Source organism: Prionailurus bengalensis, chromosome A2, assembly GCF_016509475.1.
Source record: "Prionailurus bengalensis isolate Pbe53 chromosome A2, Fcat_Pben_1.1_paternal_pri, whole genome shotgun sequence".
In the NCBI taxonomy this organism is placed as follows: Eukaryota; Metazoa; Chordata; class Mammalia; order Carnivora; family Felidae; genus Prionailurus; species Prionailurus bengalensis.
The window spans coordinates 156,011,270-156,029,859 of NC_057348.1; the positions used below are offsets into that span (position 1 = coordinate 156,011,270).

Sequence of the window (18,590 nt, forward strand, 5' to 3'; positions counted from 1 at the left end):
GTGGAAAAGGAGGTCTGACCTGACCTTAGAGACCCCTCAGGGATGAGGGATGACAGGCCCAAGTGACGCAATGTTGAGAAAGTTGGGGTCTTTCCCTTTCCACCTCAGTGCAGAGCATCTTCCTCCTACAGTGTGCCATTAGACCATCAACAAACTTCAGTCACAAAGCACATGGATTGGAAAAAAGCCTTGAGGTATCTAATCAAGTCCCCCACCCTAAGTATGAAGGTTTTAAAACATTTCTCTATACTACATGGCAATGAGAAAGAACGAAATATGGCCCTTTGTAGCAACGTGGATGGAACTGGAGAGTGTGATGCTAAGTGAAATAAGCGATACAGAGAAAGACAGATACCATATGGTTTCACTCTTATGTGGATCCTGAGAAACTTAACAGAAACCCATGGAGGAGGGGAAGGAAGAAAAAAAAAAAGAGGTTAGAGTGGGAGAGAGCCAAAGCATAAGAGACTCTTAAAAACTGAGAACAAACTGAGGGTTGATGGGGGGTGGGAGGGAGGGGAGGGTGTGTGATGGGTATTGAGGAGGGCACCTTTTGGGATGAGCACTGGGTGTTGTATGGAAACAATTTGACAATAAATTTCATATATTGGAAAAAAAACAAAAAACAAAATACAACAAAAAACAAAAAAAAACATTTCTCCAGAAATATTGGTCTGAGCGCTCTAATATATAATGGAATATATATATAATATATATAATATATATAATATATATAATATATAATATATAATATATAATATATATATTATATATAATATGTATAATGAAATGCATCCCTTTTAACTATAGATATAACTATAGTTATAATTACAACTATAGTTATAATATAGTTATAACTATAACTATAGATATAATCTATAACTATAGATTTAACTATAATATATACAATATATATAATGGAATGCATCCCTTTTAACTATAGAAACATCATTCTCTGTAGGTTGATATAGATATAGTTCCTGTCTCCAGGCATCAGGGGAGGAATGCTCAGTGGCACTGGGGAAAGGTCAGAGGTGGATAGTTGATCCCACGGGGAAAATGGCCATTGAGATGCTTGTAGAAACTCAAGAACAGCTCCAAAAGGGCAGAGAGGGTGTCTTTCCCATTTTCCATTCATTTCAGTAGCTCCTGTTCTAACCTGATGTCAAGCACACAGATGGTGCTCAGGGAATATGTGCATGATCACAAAATGCTGAAGTCAGGAGATGGGGAGAAAAGTAAAACAAAAGAAGGAAGGCTAAATAGGAACAAGAAATTCAAAGAAGCACAAAAGAAAGCAGAGGTGCCTGGGAACTGCACTGGGCCACGAGCTGGGCAAAGGGAGCCAGTGTGGGAGATTCTGGCTCAGAACGTTGGGGTAGTTGCCCAGCTGGCTTGAACCTGTCAAAGCAGACCTGAGGGTTGGCTTCAGAAACCCAGCCAGAAGCGGTGCTTGGTTTTTATTTTAACCTAGAAGATTGGGTTTGAAAGAATTTGCTTGGGAGCCTTGGAGTAATACAGATTGGAATACAAATGTCAGATTTGACAAAACAAGGAGAAAAGTGGCCTAGTTGTTCTGTGTTTTTATCTATACCTCATCTTTATCTGTGTGTTCCCTCATGCTGTGGCAAGTCATTTGTGTACTTCACACAGCTACCAAATGGTATCAACCATGTTTTAGAATCAAAAGGAAATCCTTCATTTCCCTTGGATGGTGGGACCACAGAGATACTCAACAGTGAACTCACACAGCCCTCTGCTTCTGGTGAGCCTAGTTTTTTCCATAATCATAAACTTTGACAATTCTTTTTGATTTAAGGACACCAACTCCCTCTGCTCACACATCATGAGGCCCAGAAGTGACCCCAAGCATTGAAAATGTCCAGTACTGAGATTGCAGGAACAGAATGTGAACACTGAATATTCTGCATAATCTTAGGATGGAGCCTCCAGAATTCTCCAGAAGAAGTGACAGTAAAGGTAACGGGCTTGTTATCGTGCATACACTTCACCAATCCCAGAGGTTGCTGTGCCAGGAAGCAGGGCTATGATGTGAGATCAAGACTTGGCTCCTCGAGCAGTAGTAAACAATTTACTCAGGCCAGATCCCTGGTTTCTCAGGGATTAAGATCCCTCTAAACACACTGGGATAGCCAGAGTAGGGGTCCCTTCCAGAGCACATGAACAAAGAACAAGGCAATTCCTATTGTAGCATGGTGACTTTAAATCTCAAAGGACACGGTTCTACAGAAATTATTCTTAAGCTTAGAAGACAGAAATGTCCCCAGAAGCTTAGAGCAGCCACCACCAATAAACCTTTCTTGTCAACTGTGGTTCCAAATTGCAGTCTGACTCCACAAACCATTTGTGCCTACTCCCTTCTGTGTCCATGTGAACCTTTTTGACATGCCCTGGGCTCAGAGCTAAGGAATACTCCTCTCCTCCTTGGCCTTGACCTCTTTTCAGAGCCCAATTCAGCCTTCCTGGTTAGTTAGGCTCTTGACACCTAGCAATCTGAGTGTTGAGAATGTGACATTTGGTGGGATAAAGATCAACTGATAATAGAGGCACAAGTGAGGAGAGCAAGGACTGCATTAGATGTTGCATTTGGGATAACCAGGTCCTTAAATGTCCTCCAGGTGTTTTATACTGAGCCACTCAAGAGACCTCCCAGCTGCCTCTCCTGGACCAAAGTCTCAAAGGAAGGAGATGGCAACAGGAAGCAAGTTCAGTTCTATTTAATCTGATGTCTTGAGTTTTGTCCCTTATAAACAGAGCCTCTCCCTTTCCCACCAATCATACATGTGGCTTCCTGCCTCTGACTCATAGGGAAGGTGAGGCAAAAAATGCCATAAGAAAAGAGAAACAGGAGCCCCCTTTAGGGTCAGCATGGGTAGAGGAGGGTTTACAGGGCTCTCCCTCTGCATTCAAGCTCCCACCTCCCCAAATGGTATCCCCTTGGGTAAGCTGGAGCATCAAACTTCTCAGAGAGTGGTGCACACCCAGCCTTGAATCCTTACTTTGTCAGAAAACATATGGTCCCAAATATGGGCCTTTTTGGTCCCCAAAAGGATGAATTGTATCCCTAGGCATGGAAGAGTCTTTATAGAATAAGTGCAATCCCCAGGCCCACGATGTCCTCAGGCCTGGGTCATGGGAAGGGGCAACAGATGGGGGGCTTTGGAGAGCCCAAGCAGAGCAGAATTTCTGTATTTGGTAATAAGGGCAGGGCTGAGCAGAGAAGAACCTGAGTATTTGACATAAGGAGATAGTATCAGACTCCAACCTGCAGGGTGGCAAGAAGCCAAGAAAGAGCACCCTGCCCAAACAAGAGGGCAGCCAGAGGGAGGCACCTCAGGGTAGCAGTGCTGGAGCCCGAGAGGGCAATTGGTGCAGCCCTGAAGCCTGCAGGGGTTTTGTCCTGGGGCTCCACTTTGCCTCCAGAGGACTCCAAGCAGGGTCCCCGAGGAGCACGGATAATTTCTGGAATCCAGCCTGTTGTGTTTTCCACTACCTCCTGTAGGAGAAGGAAAATGGGGGGAAATGGGTAAGGGCAGAAGCTTCTCCCACCCTCATTTCCTTTCTTCTGCACTTACTTAGTGATCCCCCGTCCTTGCAGCCTCACAAACCAACTGGGATATTCCAACAACCCCACAATCCAGAACAGCACCAGCCCATCTCTCTGCTCCCCAGCCCTTGCTTCCCTGACCCAGTGTTCTTACCACTGCCATTCACCTACCTCCTTCTTTCTTTTCCTGGCTTTTTCCAACACCATTCCACCCCCCCCTTCATCCCTAACCCTGAGAGGGTGGTGTCTCTTGGAACACTCACATCAATGGTCTTTATTATCACTGTCTGCTGGGCCTCCTTGCAGGCTTTCTCAGCCTTCTTAATGTTCTCTGGGGTCCATTCAACATTGTTCATGGCCATCATGCCCTCCATGGAACTGCCATGGGCAAGGGGAACACACAATAAGATTGGGTCAACTTAAAGCTTTGACAAAATAGCCTCACTTTTGTTAGCATAATTTCTAGGTCAGCATAAACCAAAAAGAATGCCTCACGATTTAATATGACCACGACGAATTTGGCAGAAGGACAAATATCAAAACTCAGAGATGAGCATTTTTTAAGTGAAAAAGAGAAACTCTTGACTCTTTAAAAAGTGATTCTTAATCTGCAGGCCATGAAGTTCAAGAAAGTCGATGGAGTGACTTCAGGGAACATAGAAATGCCCTGAAATAGTATGTGAAATGTGTGTGTCTGCACAGATGTGCATTTTCCTTGGAAAGGATGATCAGAACTTTCATTAGAATCTCAGAGACAACCCTTACCCCTAAATAATTAGGGGTCACTACTTGAAAGTAAACAGTCTTTGACTGTCAGGTAGTGCATGAGAAAAAGGCAAAGAATTTGTACATAAGTGATCTAACTTTTAGAGGTCAGTTCTTATCTGCTTTTCTGAATGACCTCACTAATATGGAAAAATCTCCTATCTTACATCAGAGCTTCAAGAGTCAGACGCTGACAGAAGCAGGCATTAAGAAGGCAGGGGCTAACCAGGGAGCCTGCTGAGGAATCCTAACTCACTCGTGTAGGGGGTAGTAGGTGGTCTTCCTTTTCCTCCTTCCTCGTCCTCCCCAAGACCCCTCCCACACACAATTGAAGGTCTTATCTTCCAGGATGACTCACTCTGATACCTCCTCCCCCAGCTCATGGGCCACGTGGATGATGTCAGGGTACCCCATGCAGCTGGAGATGTTGTTTCGGGGATAGTAGAAGAGGAAGATGAGGCACATCTCATTAATGGTGCTGGGACCCCCCTGGAGAAGAAAAGAGAGCCAGAAATGGAACAGAAGATACAAAGGCAAGCAGAGAGAAGGGAACAAGGCAGGCATTGAAAATAGGTTATGTGTCATTCTACCAATGATGCTGTTTTCCTTTTCCCTTAGCCTGCAATGAGCTCACTGAGTGTTAATTGCTACTTCTTAGCTACCCTTTCCTTTTATGATTGGTGGGCATTCATTGATGTTATTTTCAAAGAAATATGCCATATATCTACCCTATCCACTACATTTCCACAGCCACTGCTCTGGTTTGAAAAGTTGGTTGAGAAGATGAGAGAAGATACTGAGTTTCCCAAAAAAAGCCACTCCCTTCTGAGCTCTCCATCTCTATGTGTCTAAAGCAAGACCCATTCAAATATATCACATGTTCAGTTCACTGTAGTAGGACCTTATGGTTTTTCCCTGTGAATCCCCTAGTGCATTTTCCCCATCTGTCTCTTACAGTATATATTACTTTCTACTTTGCATCATAGTATATATGGCTATAGTTTCTTCCTCAATAGCACACAACCCCTTAGGAATCCTATAAACACTGAAACTACTTTTGATGTACAAATGGCTGGGTTTCCTTGTGACCATAAGAACAATAGCTAACTCATAGGGTGCCTGGGTGGCTCAGTTGGTTAGGCAGCTGATCTTGATTTTGGCTCTGGTCATGGTCTCACGGTTCATGGGTTCGAGACCCCTGTTGGGCTCTGTGCTGACAGCTCAGGGCCTGCTTGGGATTCTCTGTCTCCTTCTCTCTCTCGGTGCCCCTCCACCTCCTCTCTTTCTCTCTCTCTCTTTCTCTCAATAAATAAATTTTTAAAAACCTTAAGAAAAAAAGAATAATAGCTAAGTCTAATTGAACATCTACTATAAGTCAGGCAATGATCTAGATGTTTTATTTATTTTTTTAATTTTTATTTATTTTGAGGCAGAGAGAGGCAGAGTATGAGTGGGGAGGAGCAGAGAGAGAGGGAGCCTCAGAATCCAAAGCAGGATCCAGGCTCTGAGCTGTCAGCACAAAGCCCGACATGGGGCTCGAACCCATGAACTGTGAAATCATGACCAAGGCGAAGTCGGACACTTAACCGACTGAGCCACCCAGGTGCCCCATTGTTTTACATATGTTAATCAACTCTCGCAACAATATTATGAGATAGTATTGTTAGTTCTTATATGAATTAAGAAACTGAGGCACAAAGAGATTGAATAACTTGCCTAAGGTTAGAAAACTACTAATAGTTGTGTTGGCATTCAAACCCAGGCAAAGAGACCAAGCTCTTGGTCGCTATAACATGCTGTATGTCCATTGTCTTAGTGGGTCATTGACACCAGATAATAGGGAATCCTTGTACCCATCTTAAAATCACTGTGATGTGAGAGCATGAAAAGCCCCATGTAAATAATATCATTGGAGGAAGAAAGGGGCTTCAGCTGGATCAGTCACTTAACAGCCAAGGCCAGGGGTGGGGTCTATTCTGAGGCTACTGTCCTTGACCATGGTGGGGAGGGAGGTACTCACAAAAGTCAAGGAGTCCCGGTCCAGCGTCTGGTAATGACACTCCACCAGCAACTCATCTCCCTATTCAGAGTGAAACATGAAGGACCCCTTCAGACCCATTCTGTGTCTTTCAAGACACAGAAGGACTGCTACTGCCTGAGAACCCCCTTGGCTGACAGGGATGAGCTCTGATCCCGCCTCCCCAGCCTGTCTCCAGTCACACCTCCCTGCAGGCTCCCACCTGTTTAATCTCCATTCGATAAGGTAAATCTCGAGTCTCCTGCAGATTGAAGTCGTAGAAATCATCTTTGCAGATTATTCGGAGTTGTGTTCCATTTCTAGAGGGAACAAAGCAGTGTAATGTGCTCATACTGTGGGCAAAGATTTACCATAAAACAAAAAATCTCTTCCTTCCACAGCTTTATTCTGGTCACCTCTATTCTATGGGTAGTTCTAGCTCCTCCTTACTCCCAACCAAGCATAACCTTAGGCTGCAGAATAAGTAACTATTCTCACATTTGTTCCCACATGCAGATGGGAAAGCTTCAAGTCCATGTCTTCCCTTACCTGTATTGCACGGCCTGCAGAGCACGGCCAGCCAGGTGGGTGTGGAGCAGGTAGCCATATACCTGTATGTCAGGCACTGGGACCCCATTCATCTGTGGCAGGGAGGAGAAGACACATCTGATTTGTTAAGAACTCTCATCTTGCCCTGTTCCTTGATTTTTCCCCGTTAATATTTGACATCTTCCTCCTATGACTGACACGAGCCCCTTTAGTTCTTACTGGGCCCTCCTGGACCCTCTTCCTGCCCCACCCCCCAGCCCCAAAGCCCTGACTCCTTCCTTCCCTTGCATGATCCAGATTATAGGTTTTCCTGAACATAGGTAGCTATTCTCCCGGTCCAGGGCTCAGGCTGTGTGTGCTTATGGACCAGCCCAGATCTGTGACGGGAAACAAGGAGCCTTGGGGAGGATGTGCCTCCCAGCTTCACCTCCTCAAACTTCTCCGTCTTACACAGCCCATAGGACAGGAAGGACTCCGCGCCTGGGGGTATGAAGTGGATGGGGAAAGTGAAGAAACCCAGCTGGAGGACTCCCATGTCGTATTTGCGCAGCTTTGCCGTGTAGTATAATCGGATGCCTGAGGAGTCGTACACACCTGGTGCAGAATGGAAGGATCACAGAAGGTAAGAGAGCTGGTCACCATGTGGGAGCAAGAGGCCCAGGAAAGACAGGGCAGGGCTGTGGCCAAAAGGAGCCAGCGTGCATCCCGCAGCACCTTCCCAACACCTCAAGGAATCAGCCAGGCACACCAGTTCTTCTTCTATAAATGTTCCAGATGCTCACCCGGAACGTTGTGAAAATTGCTGTAATGAATCTCCAATCGGATCCACTGGGGGTCTAAGGGAGTCCCAATAGAGACACCCACATCATCTGGAAACTGGTAACTCTGTTGGATGGAGGAAGATTTGGCAGCGGGAAGGGCTTGGTGCTAGGTGCAGGGACCAGCACCTGCCCATGTTTTATGGCCCTCATCCCAGACCTCCCCCATCTCCTGGCCTTCCATCAGTCCAGCAATCCCAGTATCCTGACAACATGCACACACTTAGCCAACTATTTCCCTCATCACAAGACTCACTGTGCCCCCGACAGCCCAGCCCACGATGACCTGCGAGCAGAGGGAGAAGGCAGGGTCAGCCCCGTAGCAGTCACTGATGCCTGTGGGGAGAACACTGGCATTGCCACAGGCATAAACCAGGATGTGATGCACCATCGTCTCGTTGTGCTTGAGCAGCTTGGGCTCAAACTGGGTGAGGGAAGGAAGGCAGATCAGAGTCAAGATCTTCTATGTCAAGTCCTATTTCTCCCATCCCTTTGCCCCAAAGAAAACTATACCCATTTCCCACTTCTCTTTCTCTTTCTTTTCTCTTTGCTCTCCGGTTTTTTGTCCCCAACCCATCACTTACCCCGACTCTGTCTGATTTCTCTCTCAGCCTCCACCCTTTTAAAGTCCTTCCCTGAGTGCACAACATGCCAAGTCTAGCAGAGAATATCCTCATGACTTCTGACTTTCCCTTAGTAATCTCACTAGTCTACAATATCTGAACACATGCCTGATTGGATTCGCCTCTTAAAGAAAAAAATTGGCTCCCACACATTTTCTAGTTATTGTAAGATCAAAACTTGAAGTCACTCAACTATGAAATCAGGTGACCAAGTTGAAGTTCCCTCTAGCCAGACTTCATGGACCTGACAGCCCTTGGCCATGACCCCCAGCCTGAACTTCCTCCTGGGCTATGAGCACAATTCTAGGCCCAATGTGGGGCTTGTATTTTGCCCTTCGGAAACACTAATTTGTTACCTTCATCAAAATCTCTGCTGCATTGTGGGACTCAAATAGAACAGTGTTGGACTCAAGAAATCATGAAACTACCACCTCCACCAAATCTGGCCTGGCCTCCCTGTGCTCCCAGCTACTTCTCTCCAGCTTCCTCTCAACAGTTTTCTGAACATCATCCTTCCAGATCTGGCTGTGCTCACGGCGCTGCTCAACTGCCTTAGCAACATCTGGTTCGCCCTACCTTGAAGATGTGATGCTTCTTGCTGACGATGGGGAGAGGGAGGAAGGTGCAGGCATATGTGGTGTCATCCTCTGGAATGAGGAACTGGAGAAGGACACACAGAGGCTGAGCTGGTTGGGAAATGAGGCTCTCAGAGAAGCCGGGGAAGGGACAGGCCAGCTTGGCAGTCCTCAACAGACTGGGGAAGTCATAACAATCTCAATTCAAGGAATGTACTGAGTATTGGGTGCAAGAGGAGGGTCATGATTGACTGGGAAGGGGGCTGGGAGATGGCTGGGTGGGGTGGAGGGCTCTTACATCAGTGAGTTCCAAGTCATGGATGATGGTGTCCTCAGGGACGTCAAGGTCGTCAGGGTGGACTATTTGTAGCAGGAAGATGGACTTGACAAAAGTACGGTCCCAATCCAGCTTCAGAGTGTCATCCAGGCCATAGGCAGCCAGAACCCTTATGGTGTCACTCTGGGGGTGTGATTGGCATTGAGGTGCTTCTGCCCGTGAGTAGCACTTTGCACATACCCACACCCAAGGACTGACACAAGCCACTTGCTCACATCTACACAGTGGAATGGAAGGAGCTTCAGACTGGGGGATCGAAACCATCGGGTTCTAGTTCTACCTCAGAGGCCAACTTGCTGGAAATAAAAGCAAGTCGCATTCCCTCTCAATGCTTGTATCCACATCTGAGAAGTGACACACTAAAGTTCAGTAAAATCAAGCAAGGTTCTTGGATAGGGGAAGCCAGGGGAGGGTGGGGTGGATGCTGAATCAGTGGGAAATCAATCCCCTTGTAGAGGGCTTGTGGATTTGGGGAGGGACATGACTGGGGAGGTGCCTGAAAAGGCGCAGAGGGACAGAACCCCTGGGAACTGTGCCTGCCACCTGAGATACAGGCACATTCCGGATGGGGAGTGACTCCGCCTACCCAGAAGGAAAAGCTGCTTGTAATCGAATGCTTCCCTCCCCTTCCTATTTTACCGTAATGTCTTGGTCATGGGCATCACAGGAGCGGAAGGGCCTGGAGAAGCGCATGGTGGTGTAGACAGCGTCTTCTGTCAGCCCCTGCAGCTCAGCATCCTGGCTTCCGTCCTCCTCCAGGGTGTCTTCATCCACCAGGTGCTGATCCTGGGGTCCAGTGAAGGTCAAAGAGTAAGAACAGGAAACTCCAGTGGTCATGACTGTGGAGCGGCTAGTGACCCTTTAGCTCCCCCAAGGTACTAAGTTAGCAGAACCCAGGTCTTCTTCATTTTGTAGTTTGCTCCAGGGACAGAGCATGGCATCAAAGTGGATCCTCAGGCAGAGGGATGAACAAACTCTGATGGAATTTCGCCAGCTGACCCTGATTTACTTCTCCCGTTCCAAATCGCAAGTCCATAAATCCTAGTGTTCCTGCATCTCTAGCCCGTGAAAAGTCACATACCCTCTGGACTCTCAATGCTATCTGTCCTCTCTTGTGGCTCATAACATTGACCCTTCCCCATACAAATGCAGTTCAGATGGGTGAGGTTGGGAGATGGGTGAGTTGCTTCTTCATCTGTAAAATAGGGTCATAATCACCCACCTCATAGTGAGGCTGTGAGGTTTAACAAGCAAAGATTGTGGAACAATGCCTGGTTAATCAAAAGTACATTAAAATTTTTTTAACATTTATTCATTTTTGAGATAGAGCATGAACGGGGGAAGGTCAGAGAGAGAGGGAGACACAGAATCTGAAACAGGCTCCAGGCTCTGAGCTGTCAGCACAGAGCCCGACGCGGGGCTTGAACTCACAGACTGTGAGATCATGACCTGAGCCGAAGTCGGACGTCCAACCGACTGAGCCACCCAGGCGCCCCAAAAGTACATTACAATTTTAAGCTATTACTATGGTAGCTGCTGCTGTGTTTAGTAGACTATTTTATGTTGTGGTCCACCCAACTGAGCTTAATAGAAGCTAAGGCTGAAGACTGCTTCAAACAGCATTGACTCTCCCTCATTGTCCTGCTTTTAGTCATGCAGGACCCTCTCTCAGCACAGTGGTTCCACTCCTTAGCACCTTAGGGACACGCAATCTGGAAGACCTAGCTTGAAACTCTCCAGTGGACCATTTCTACAGGGAGAGGTCAGAAGTCAGCTGGTGTTCTGGGCGTGTGCCTGGATAAGTTTGGAAAATCTGGAACCTTCCTGGACTCAGAGTCATCCTCAACCCAGCAAGAGACCCTCATCCTTGGAAGGGAGTCACCCTCAGACTTACCGAGAAATAGACATTGCCATCAGGCAGGACTCCTCCAACCACCAGATCGCTCCCCACTCTGGTGTAGCGATTTGTGACACCCAAGCCCACCCAGCCAGCTGTCCGGACCTGGAGCTCAAACGTGATGATCTCAGCCTCAAGGTCAAAGTCCCAGCGCAGGAAAATGACATTGGAAGGATCTAGGAACCTGGAATAACGCAGGCGAGATGTGGGGCCAAAGCGTTTGCCTTGGAAGAGGGCTGCCAGAGTCATAAGTAGGAGAAGCCTGAAGAGAAGGGCACAGGTCATGGCTCCTGGGGTCTGGAGCATCTCTCCTACAGATGGACACTCAAGAAGTATGGATTTATATGTGCCTCTACCTGTGCTAGGCACCGTGCCACAGGGGAGGGACAGACTGGGGCTCTTCTGATCTGATTATCCCCTGGATTCCAAGTGGTGCCACTTACATAACCCTGGAGGTTATGAGGTGTGAGGTGGTCAGAGAGGGTACAGAGCACATTGCTCTTGCCCTGGAGCAGATACCTGACATGAAATTCTCAGGAGTGGGTCATTTAGACTTTTCCACCCCGACCCCATGCGAGGGTCCTGCCAGTGGGGACCCTACAGAATCAAGGGGGTTGGGTTTCTCCCTGTCTCTCCTCCCTCGCCTTTCTTTCTCCCTTTCTGCACCTCTGCCCCATCCCTATATCCTTGGATGTCCTTACTGAGTACCCTGCCCTCTGGCGCCTGTCCCCCACCCAGTTTTTATGGGCATTTTTCTATATCTGGAATTGGTGCATAGCCGGGCGTGGGGGCAGGACTGATTACATGCAGCAGAGGAAGGAGAGAAGTTTTTGAGGGGGTGTTTGGGGAAGGCTACGATTTCCATCTCCCGGAGGAGTCTTTGCTACTAATCCCTGGAAGGACACATAGAGGTGAAGGAACCATAATCAGCTTTCCAGATGGGTGAGTCTGAGGCAGTCTTGAGTTTCTGCACATTCCTGGGGAGCAGCAGGGAGGAGGAGGAGAGGAAGGAAAGAAGAGGGAGAGATAGGGGGATAAATGTAAACTGGCCTTTGGGATGTTTGGTGTTTACCCTTCCTTCCATGAATTGCCTGCCAGAGAAGTCACATTTAGTTGACTCTCCACTAGGGGGCTTTGGTATTCAGGCAATAAAGACACAGAAGGAGTGTTAGAATATTAGGACACCAGATTTACTGAGAAATAGACACTACTGCCAGGCAATGAATTTTAGAAAAAGGAATTTTAGTGAAAAGGAACTTGAGACCCACTTAATTTTTCAAGTATTGCAATCCACTTAATTTTCAATGAGGAAAGGGAAATACCAAGAGGTAACATGAGGAGTGCCTGACCCCCCATCCAGTCAGAGGCAGAGCTAACACAAGAACACAGGGGCTCTGCCCCCAGGCCAGTGCCCATTCCATTATTTGCTTAGGTTACAGACACCCACAAGGCACCCAGCCACCTGCCATGCCTTCCCCACCGTGGCTGCCCTGGTGGAAGGGGTTATCATCTGCTGGTTGCTTCTTAGGGAGGGGACCCACATCTCACTCTATTTCCAGAGTTCTTTCTGCCCAAGCTATGACACAGCTGGGCCTGAGCCAGAAATCACCTCACTGACCCCCAGTGTCCTTCCTGCATCAGGCAATGGAGAGGCTCTGAAAAATTAACAAGGACATGCGTCCAGGGGGCATCTGCCAGCACAGAAGTTAGACCACACATCACACAGGAAGTCAGCTCGGAAGTGGGTAGGAGCTGGGGCATCTATTTACGCCTCCCTCTGGGACATGCATATTCTTTTTAGTATCAGTTAAGTTCATCAAAGCTGGTATGGACCCAGCTGGGGTGGTTGGCAGGCTCTGTGAGCACCTGAGTTGGAACTGGGGTGCAGTGGGAGAAGAAAACCCATTTCCCATGCCTTTTCTGAGAGAGGGGAGATTGCTGGCAGTCATCTGGAAGGAAGAGGTTTACCTTGGCCCAGGATGGGAGCAGGGCCAAGACCAGAGGAGGAGCCTTGGGACGCAATGACCTTGAGGAGCAGGAATCCAGGGAGGAGATAACAGGAGTATCAGAGACATTCTGATCCCAATCGCATTTGGGGATTAAGGCTAAGGGAGGGGGTGGCAGGGAGACAGGCAGCCCGTCCTATAAACCAAGATGGGGCCAGGATCCCTTATCCTGCAATCTGTCTACCGGCCAGAGAGCCTGCCTCAGGGAGAAAGCTGGGAGCCCGTGCCTGCAGCTCACGGTTTCTGTTCCTGGTTTCCTTCTGGCCACCCACTGGCCTTTTCTCTCCCTGTTCACCTGTTCCCCCAGTTATGGTTTTCTCCCTCTCCCAGCCCCCTTCCCTTCTACCCTCTGATCCCCAGAGCAACTCTCTCCCAGAATAAACTCAGAATGCAGTGCACGTGGCTTGCTAAGTGAGGACGTCTCTGTCCTGGCACGTACATATTTCTGGTATTCAAGATGTGCGATTTGGGCGTTCTTCCCAGAGCTTCATCCCTCTCCGTCCCTGGAGAGATGAGGTTGGGAACAGGCAGGACAGCGAAAGGCAAAAGGAGGCCAGCACATGTTACTGAGAATGCAGGGCGATTGATATTTTCTTTACGATTAGATGATGCAAATTTGAAATAGTCAGATATAGAAAATATTAATGAACTTGTTTTATACACAAAATTGTACATAATGAAAATGTGGGTTTTTTTTTTAATGAACAACCACACAATTTTGAAGTCATCGCGCCAACTGAATTATAAACTGTATTATGCTGTCACCACATGGCATCAGTAACCGTTATCCTTTGCCAGAATCATGGGAACCATATTGTTGTAAGTATTTACACCTGAGCAGATTAGCAAAATTAGTGAATGTGGGAGGCGCAAAGCCCCAGGACACCAGGCCACAGCTGTTCCCCGACGTGCAGTCTCCCGGGTGGTGGGTCTGCGGTCCTATTGTGCTCCAGCTGTCTTCTTCATTCATCAAGTGTCTGTGACAGCGCAGACACCTCACTGGGAACACTGACGTGAATATGGTGCAGTCCCAGGTCTTGAAATTGTAAAGTTCAGTTGCTAGATTCCTATGTGTCCCCTTACTTTTGTCCATAAAATTCTGAGGGGGAAGAGAAGGTAGCTATGGACCTTTACATCTGATTTCCCAGATCGCTGATTTCCAAACTTTCTGAAAAAACAAGGCCTCTTACCACTGTTGAAAAGTTACAAGATCTTGTGATCTTAATCTCAGCTGATGACTGAGAGAGAAGGAGACGTAAACGCTGCTATTAATTCTGTGAAATTGGAATTGAATTGGTAGTTGACCATGGCGGCGACAGGAGTCAACTCTAAGTGCTCAGTCTGTGCCAAACTCTATTCCAAGAATTTTTCATGTATTAATCTATTTACTCCTATAAAGTCACCTTCATAATTATCTCCATCTTACAGAGGGAGAAACACTCCCAAGGCCACCTGCTAGGTAGGGCCGGTGCTGTGAGTTGTCAGGGAGATGAAACTGAAAATCAAAGCTCCTCCCAATTCAGAAAAACCTCTCCCCAAAAGTAGGAGAGAAAGAAAGCAGTCTTATTACTGAATAAGCATTAAACCGATGTGATACACATGCCAGGAATTTTGTTAAGGGGTTGCAAAGACAGACAGAAATCCCGGCCTTTTATATAGGTAATCAGATACAACCCATTACATAAATGTTCTTGAGATAAACTATAGCCAGACCTCAAATAAGAGGCCGGGACAGGACTTTTGTTAACCCACAATTCATCTTACAGTCACTTGGTGACTGGGGGTGTCCATCTGGGTTTGCTAATTTGCTTTACCCAAAGGCAAAGTAACTTGCCATATCTTTAGGACAGGAAATCGTTTTGCAACTTGACGGGAGGCATCTACTCTAAATTTAGTTAGGCTCATCCTGATACTTGTATTTCAAAGAGAGGATGGCGGGACCTTGCGAAAAACATTTCTGGGTGATTTACACACTTTTCAAAGAAACAGAGAAAGAACTTAAAATTACAAGTTTTCTAAAGTAAATGCTCTGAGGGAATGGACAGGAGTTAAGTGTCTTTCCTTATTTTCAACAGGGAAAATGAAGCCTCTTATGTTTAATTTGCAGTTACCCTTACAGAGGAGAACACGTGTGATTAGAAACGAGCGGCCACTGTGTACTGACCAGTGTGGCCTCTTGCACGTGGGGGAGAGAGGTCTTCGCTGAATCCACCAGCCTGCTTGGTTGCATTGAGATGTTTTAATCCCTTGGGAAGATCTGAGGCACAGATTCAGAACCACTGTCGTCTGTGTCCCAGAATCCCAGAGATTCTGAGAGGGTGCAGGACTAAACTAAGCGCCCTCACCAAGGCACTCAGTGAATGTGGGGAGCGTGTGCACGCCCATGTGAGGGCTGTTGGCATGCAGGAAACAGGAAACCGTGGGGTCTGAACCGCAGTGAGAAAATGAGACAAAATATTGAGTTTCCTGGAGAAGCCACTCCCTTTTGAGTTTCAGGCCCAGAGTGTCAGTTACTGATTGCCACCTTATGGACCGGGACCCTGCTCTCCTGCCTGACTGGGCCCGTCCCGCTGCCGAGCTGGAGAAAGCCCGTGGGGCCCAGGCAATGGTACCATTTCCCATTCTGTGGGGCTGGGTGCTCATGGCCACCGTGACAACAGGTCAGATGCCAGGCTGAGAAAGCCACTCCATGGGCTGAGGGAGGGAAAGAGGGACCAGTAGGCACAGAAAGTTTTGTTCCCTCATCCCAGGCTTTCCAAGATTCTCCCAGCCATAGCACCCTCCCACCTCCAACCCCCGAGGAAGCATCCCTTCTGTCTCCAATTGCCATTGCTCATGGGCCCCCCTCTGAGATTTTGCGGCAGCTGATTTGGGGGAGGGGAGGCGGGTATCGCTACCCTCAGTACCTTTAGCCTGGCCTGACTGTGTATTTCAGATGCCTCAGCAAGCTTGGTGGAGCAAAGGCCCAGGTGGGTCCTGGTACCTCGTGGACAAGCTAAAACCCTGCAGTGCATCCTGAGGGATTCCCAGTACCCCTGGATGAGCTGGTACCAACAGGATCTCCAGGGACAACTACAGCTACTGGCCACCCTGCGGAATACCGGGGATAAGGAGGTCGTATCCCATCCTGGAGCAGATTACCAGGTGACACGGGTCGATAACACGGAGCTGGAGCTGCACGTGGCCAACGTGACCCAGGGCAGAACCCTGTACTGCACCTGCAGCAAAGACACAGTGAGACACCCTCCTTGGACAAATGAATAAAAACCATCCCGGATTGGCAACCACAGACCCAACCTCCTCCCCCGCCCCGACAGCCCCCGTAAGCCTGCTTCCTCTCCTCCCAGATCCTCCCTTGTCGCCTCTTTTCTATAAACGGGCTCTTTTTTTCCCCCAGTTTATTTATTTTTGAGAGAGAATGTGTGAGAAAAGGCTGTGCACCAGGGGGAGCAGGAAAGGGGTAGAGAGAGGAAGAGAAAGAGAGAGAGGCAGAGAGAGAATCCCAAGCAGGCTCCAAGCTGCCAACGCAGAGCCGGACCCGGGACTCCATCTTGCAAACCGTGAGATCATGACCTGGGCCGAAATCAGGAGTCGCACAGCCAACCGACTGTGCCCCTCTATAGACTCTTCCTGCTGCTTTCCCACCGCCCTTTTGGTGAACACTCCGCCTGAGTAGCACGGCGATTTGACCACAGGCTCCGAAGGGCTCCGTTGCAGACCACTCTGCCACTTGGGAGCTTTGGGAGAAACTTGGTTTCTGTGCCTATAAAGTACAGACAGTAACTCCGCCCAGCTCAGAGCTTGCTGTGAGGATCAAACGGCACGATTCTTCACAATATGCCTACATAACTAGCCAATGCATTTTAATACCAGAGGAGTGCTGGAAAGAAATCTGGAGAAATTCTGGGAGCTCAGAAAGGAGGAAGAATGCGTATCTCAATAGGTAGCCCCTTCATCCACACCCCTAGAATAAACACCCACTTTTCCAATTAGATCCCCATATGCAGCACTCACCACCACCTAAACATCTCACACCCCAATCTCAAGTTGATCTCTTCTGAAGTAAAATCCTCCAGAGAGGGCCTGACCTGGGAAGGACCAGGGTCTGGAGCCACAGCAGAGGGCTTGCCAAACGTTGACTAAAAAACCATGGCTCAGAACTGGGTTTGCAAACTGAGCAAGGTCATACAAGGAGTGAGGGCCACACAAGGAGCCTAGGGTCCCAGGCAAATGGACCAGAACCAGCAGGCCGGTGCAGGGCCTGGAGAGAGGCCCCGGTCCTGGGTGCCCTGCAGAGACGGTAGGCCGAGAGGCTGCTGCTCCACTCTGCCGCGAGCTCAGAACATCTCTATCCCAGAGGGTGTGGACCAGACCAGCAGGTAACTGGGGTGCAAGGTGGGAGTGAACGAGAAGACATCTCAAAGGAACCTCAGTCCCGATGGTGGTCTGGGTGGCTGCGAGGCTGGGCCGCTGGCAAGTGTCCTTTCCTCAGTGCTTGTGGAGAGGGAGTTTTTCCACTAGGGGGCGCCATCTGCCCGTAGTTCTCCATGATCGGCTCAGACCCATAGTCTGGCATGGGTCACAGGTGAGTCTTCTCTCGGCCCCCTCTCCAGTGTGTGGTGAACACCTGCGCGGCTCTAGAGGACAAGAACGGTGATAGGGAGCAGGGCTAGAGCCTGGCCTAGGGCACTGGGGACATTTGGGTATCTGTCCTCTCATCCCTCCAAGAAGGGTACCTCTAAGAACGCCCCGCTTAGATCCTTCCTCCGAGGCCAGCAAGAGGCTGTTATATACCGAAATGGCAGGGCAGAGAGGCCTGGGCCACCTGCCCTTAAGGAAAGCTGAGGCCCTCTGCTGGCAGCTTTTGAAACTCAGCCAAGCACCTCCTGCTGGAGCGATAGAGGGCACCGTCGCTCTGGTTGATGGGTTCGCTTCAACCCCAGTTCGCGGGAGCTCCCTGGAGACTTCCCAGACGCAAATCTGTTCACTTGGACCATGAACTACGCCTGAATACCACTTCCTAGCCCCTCGATTCCTAGCTGATTGAACTAGCCCTCCTAGATTGGCAGATGGTAGGGATTCACACTTTTTGATTAGATTATCAAATTTGATTGATGCTTTTTGATTAGATTATTTTATTTATCCGTTGTTATCCAGATAAGAAATACTGATCTATGTGATGTCGTCTCCTGTCTACAGGCTGGTCAGAGTGATTTGTCCATGTCTTTACAAAGTATATTTAGCTTCATTTTCTCATTCAATACTTTCAAATGCCCTCTTAGGCAAGTACCACCATTTGTTGCTTTTTATTTTTGCTTTTATTTTAATAGGGAAATGGGTCCTCAACAGTGATGTCACGCAGGTAATCGGCATACAGCTAGGACTCAAGTAGAGGAATTCTAAGTCATATCTGTGACTCTCAACACCTCATGATG

At 48.2% G+C, this 18,590-nt stretch overlaps 1 protein-coding gene and 1 gene segment (V, D, J or C); one reads left to right on the forward strand and one right to left on the reverse strand.

The window, feature by feature from the left end:
* Window positions 1-3,156: 3,156 nt before the first annotated feature.
* On the reverse strand, window positions 3,157-11,434 carry LOC122488346 (putative DBH-like monooxygenase protein 2). Its single transcript, XM_043589646.1, has 13 exons — window positions 11,147-11,434; window positions 9,892-10,038; window positions 9,214-9,375; window positions 8,917-9,000; window positions 7,974-8,141; window positions 7,682-7,784; window positions 7,327-7,493; window positions 6,900-6,991; window positions 6,574-6,670; window positions 6,354-6,413; window positions 4,692-4,822; window positions 3,832-3,946; window positions 3,157-3,517 (listed from the first exon to the last, which is right to left on the reverse strand). Exons 1-13 carry the CDS (start codon window positions 11,432-11,434, stop codon window positions 3,275-3,277), a joined length of 1,857 nt encoding a protein of 618 aa, XP_043445581.1. The 3' UTR covers window positions 3,157-3,274.
* Window positions 11,435-15,611: 4,177 nt separating this feature from the next.
* Window positions 15,612-17,910, forward strand: LOC122486493. The segment is given in 2 exon segments: window positions 15,612-15,815; window positions 16,091-17,910. Coding segments are annotated over 2 exon segments (462 nt in total).
* The last annotated feature ends 680 nt before the right edge of the window (window positions 17,911-18,590 follow it).

Excerpts from the sequence above, each read along its gene's own strand:
- LOC122488346 (XM_043589646.1), bottom strand. The coding sequence starts at position 11,434 with ATGACCTGTGCCCTTCTCTTCAGGCTTCTCCTACTTATGACTCTGGCA. Across the intron at positions 9,001-9,213 it reads ATGACTTGGAACTCACTGAT|TTCCTCATTCCAGAGGATGA; the intron begins GTAAGAGCCCTC and ends GTCCTTCTCCAG. Across the intron at positions 6,414-6,573 it reads ATCGAATGGAGATTAAACAG|GGAGATGAGTTGCTGGTGGA; the intron begins GTGGGAGCCTGC and ends CACTCTGAATAG.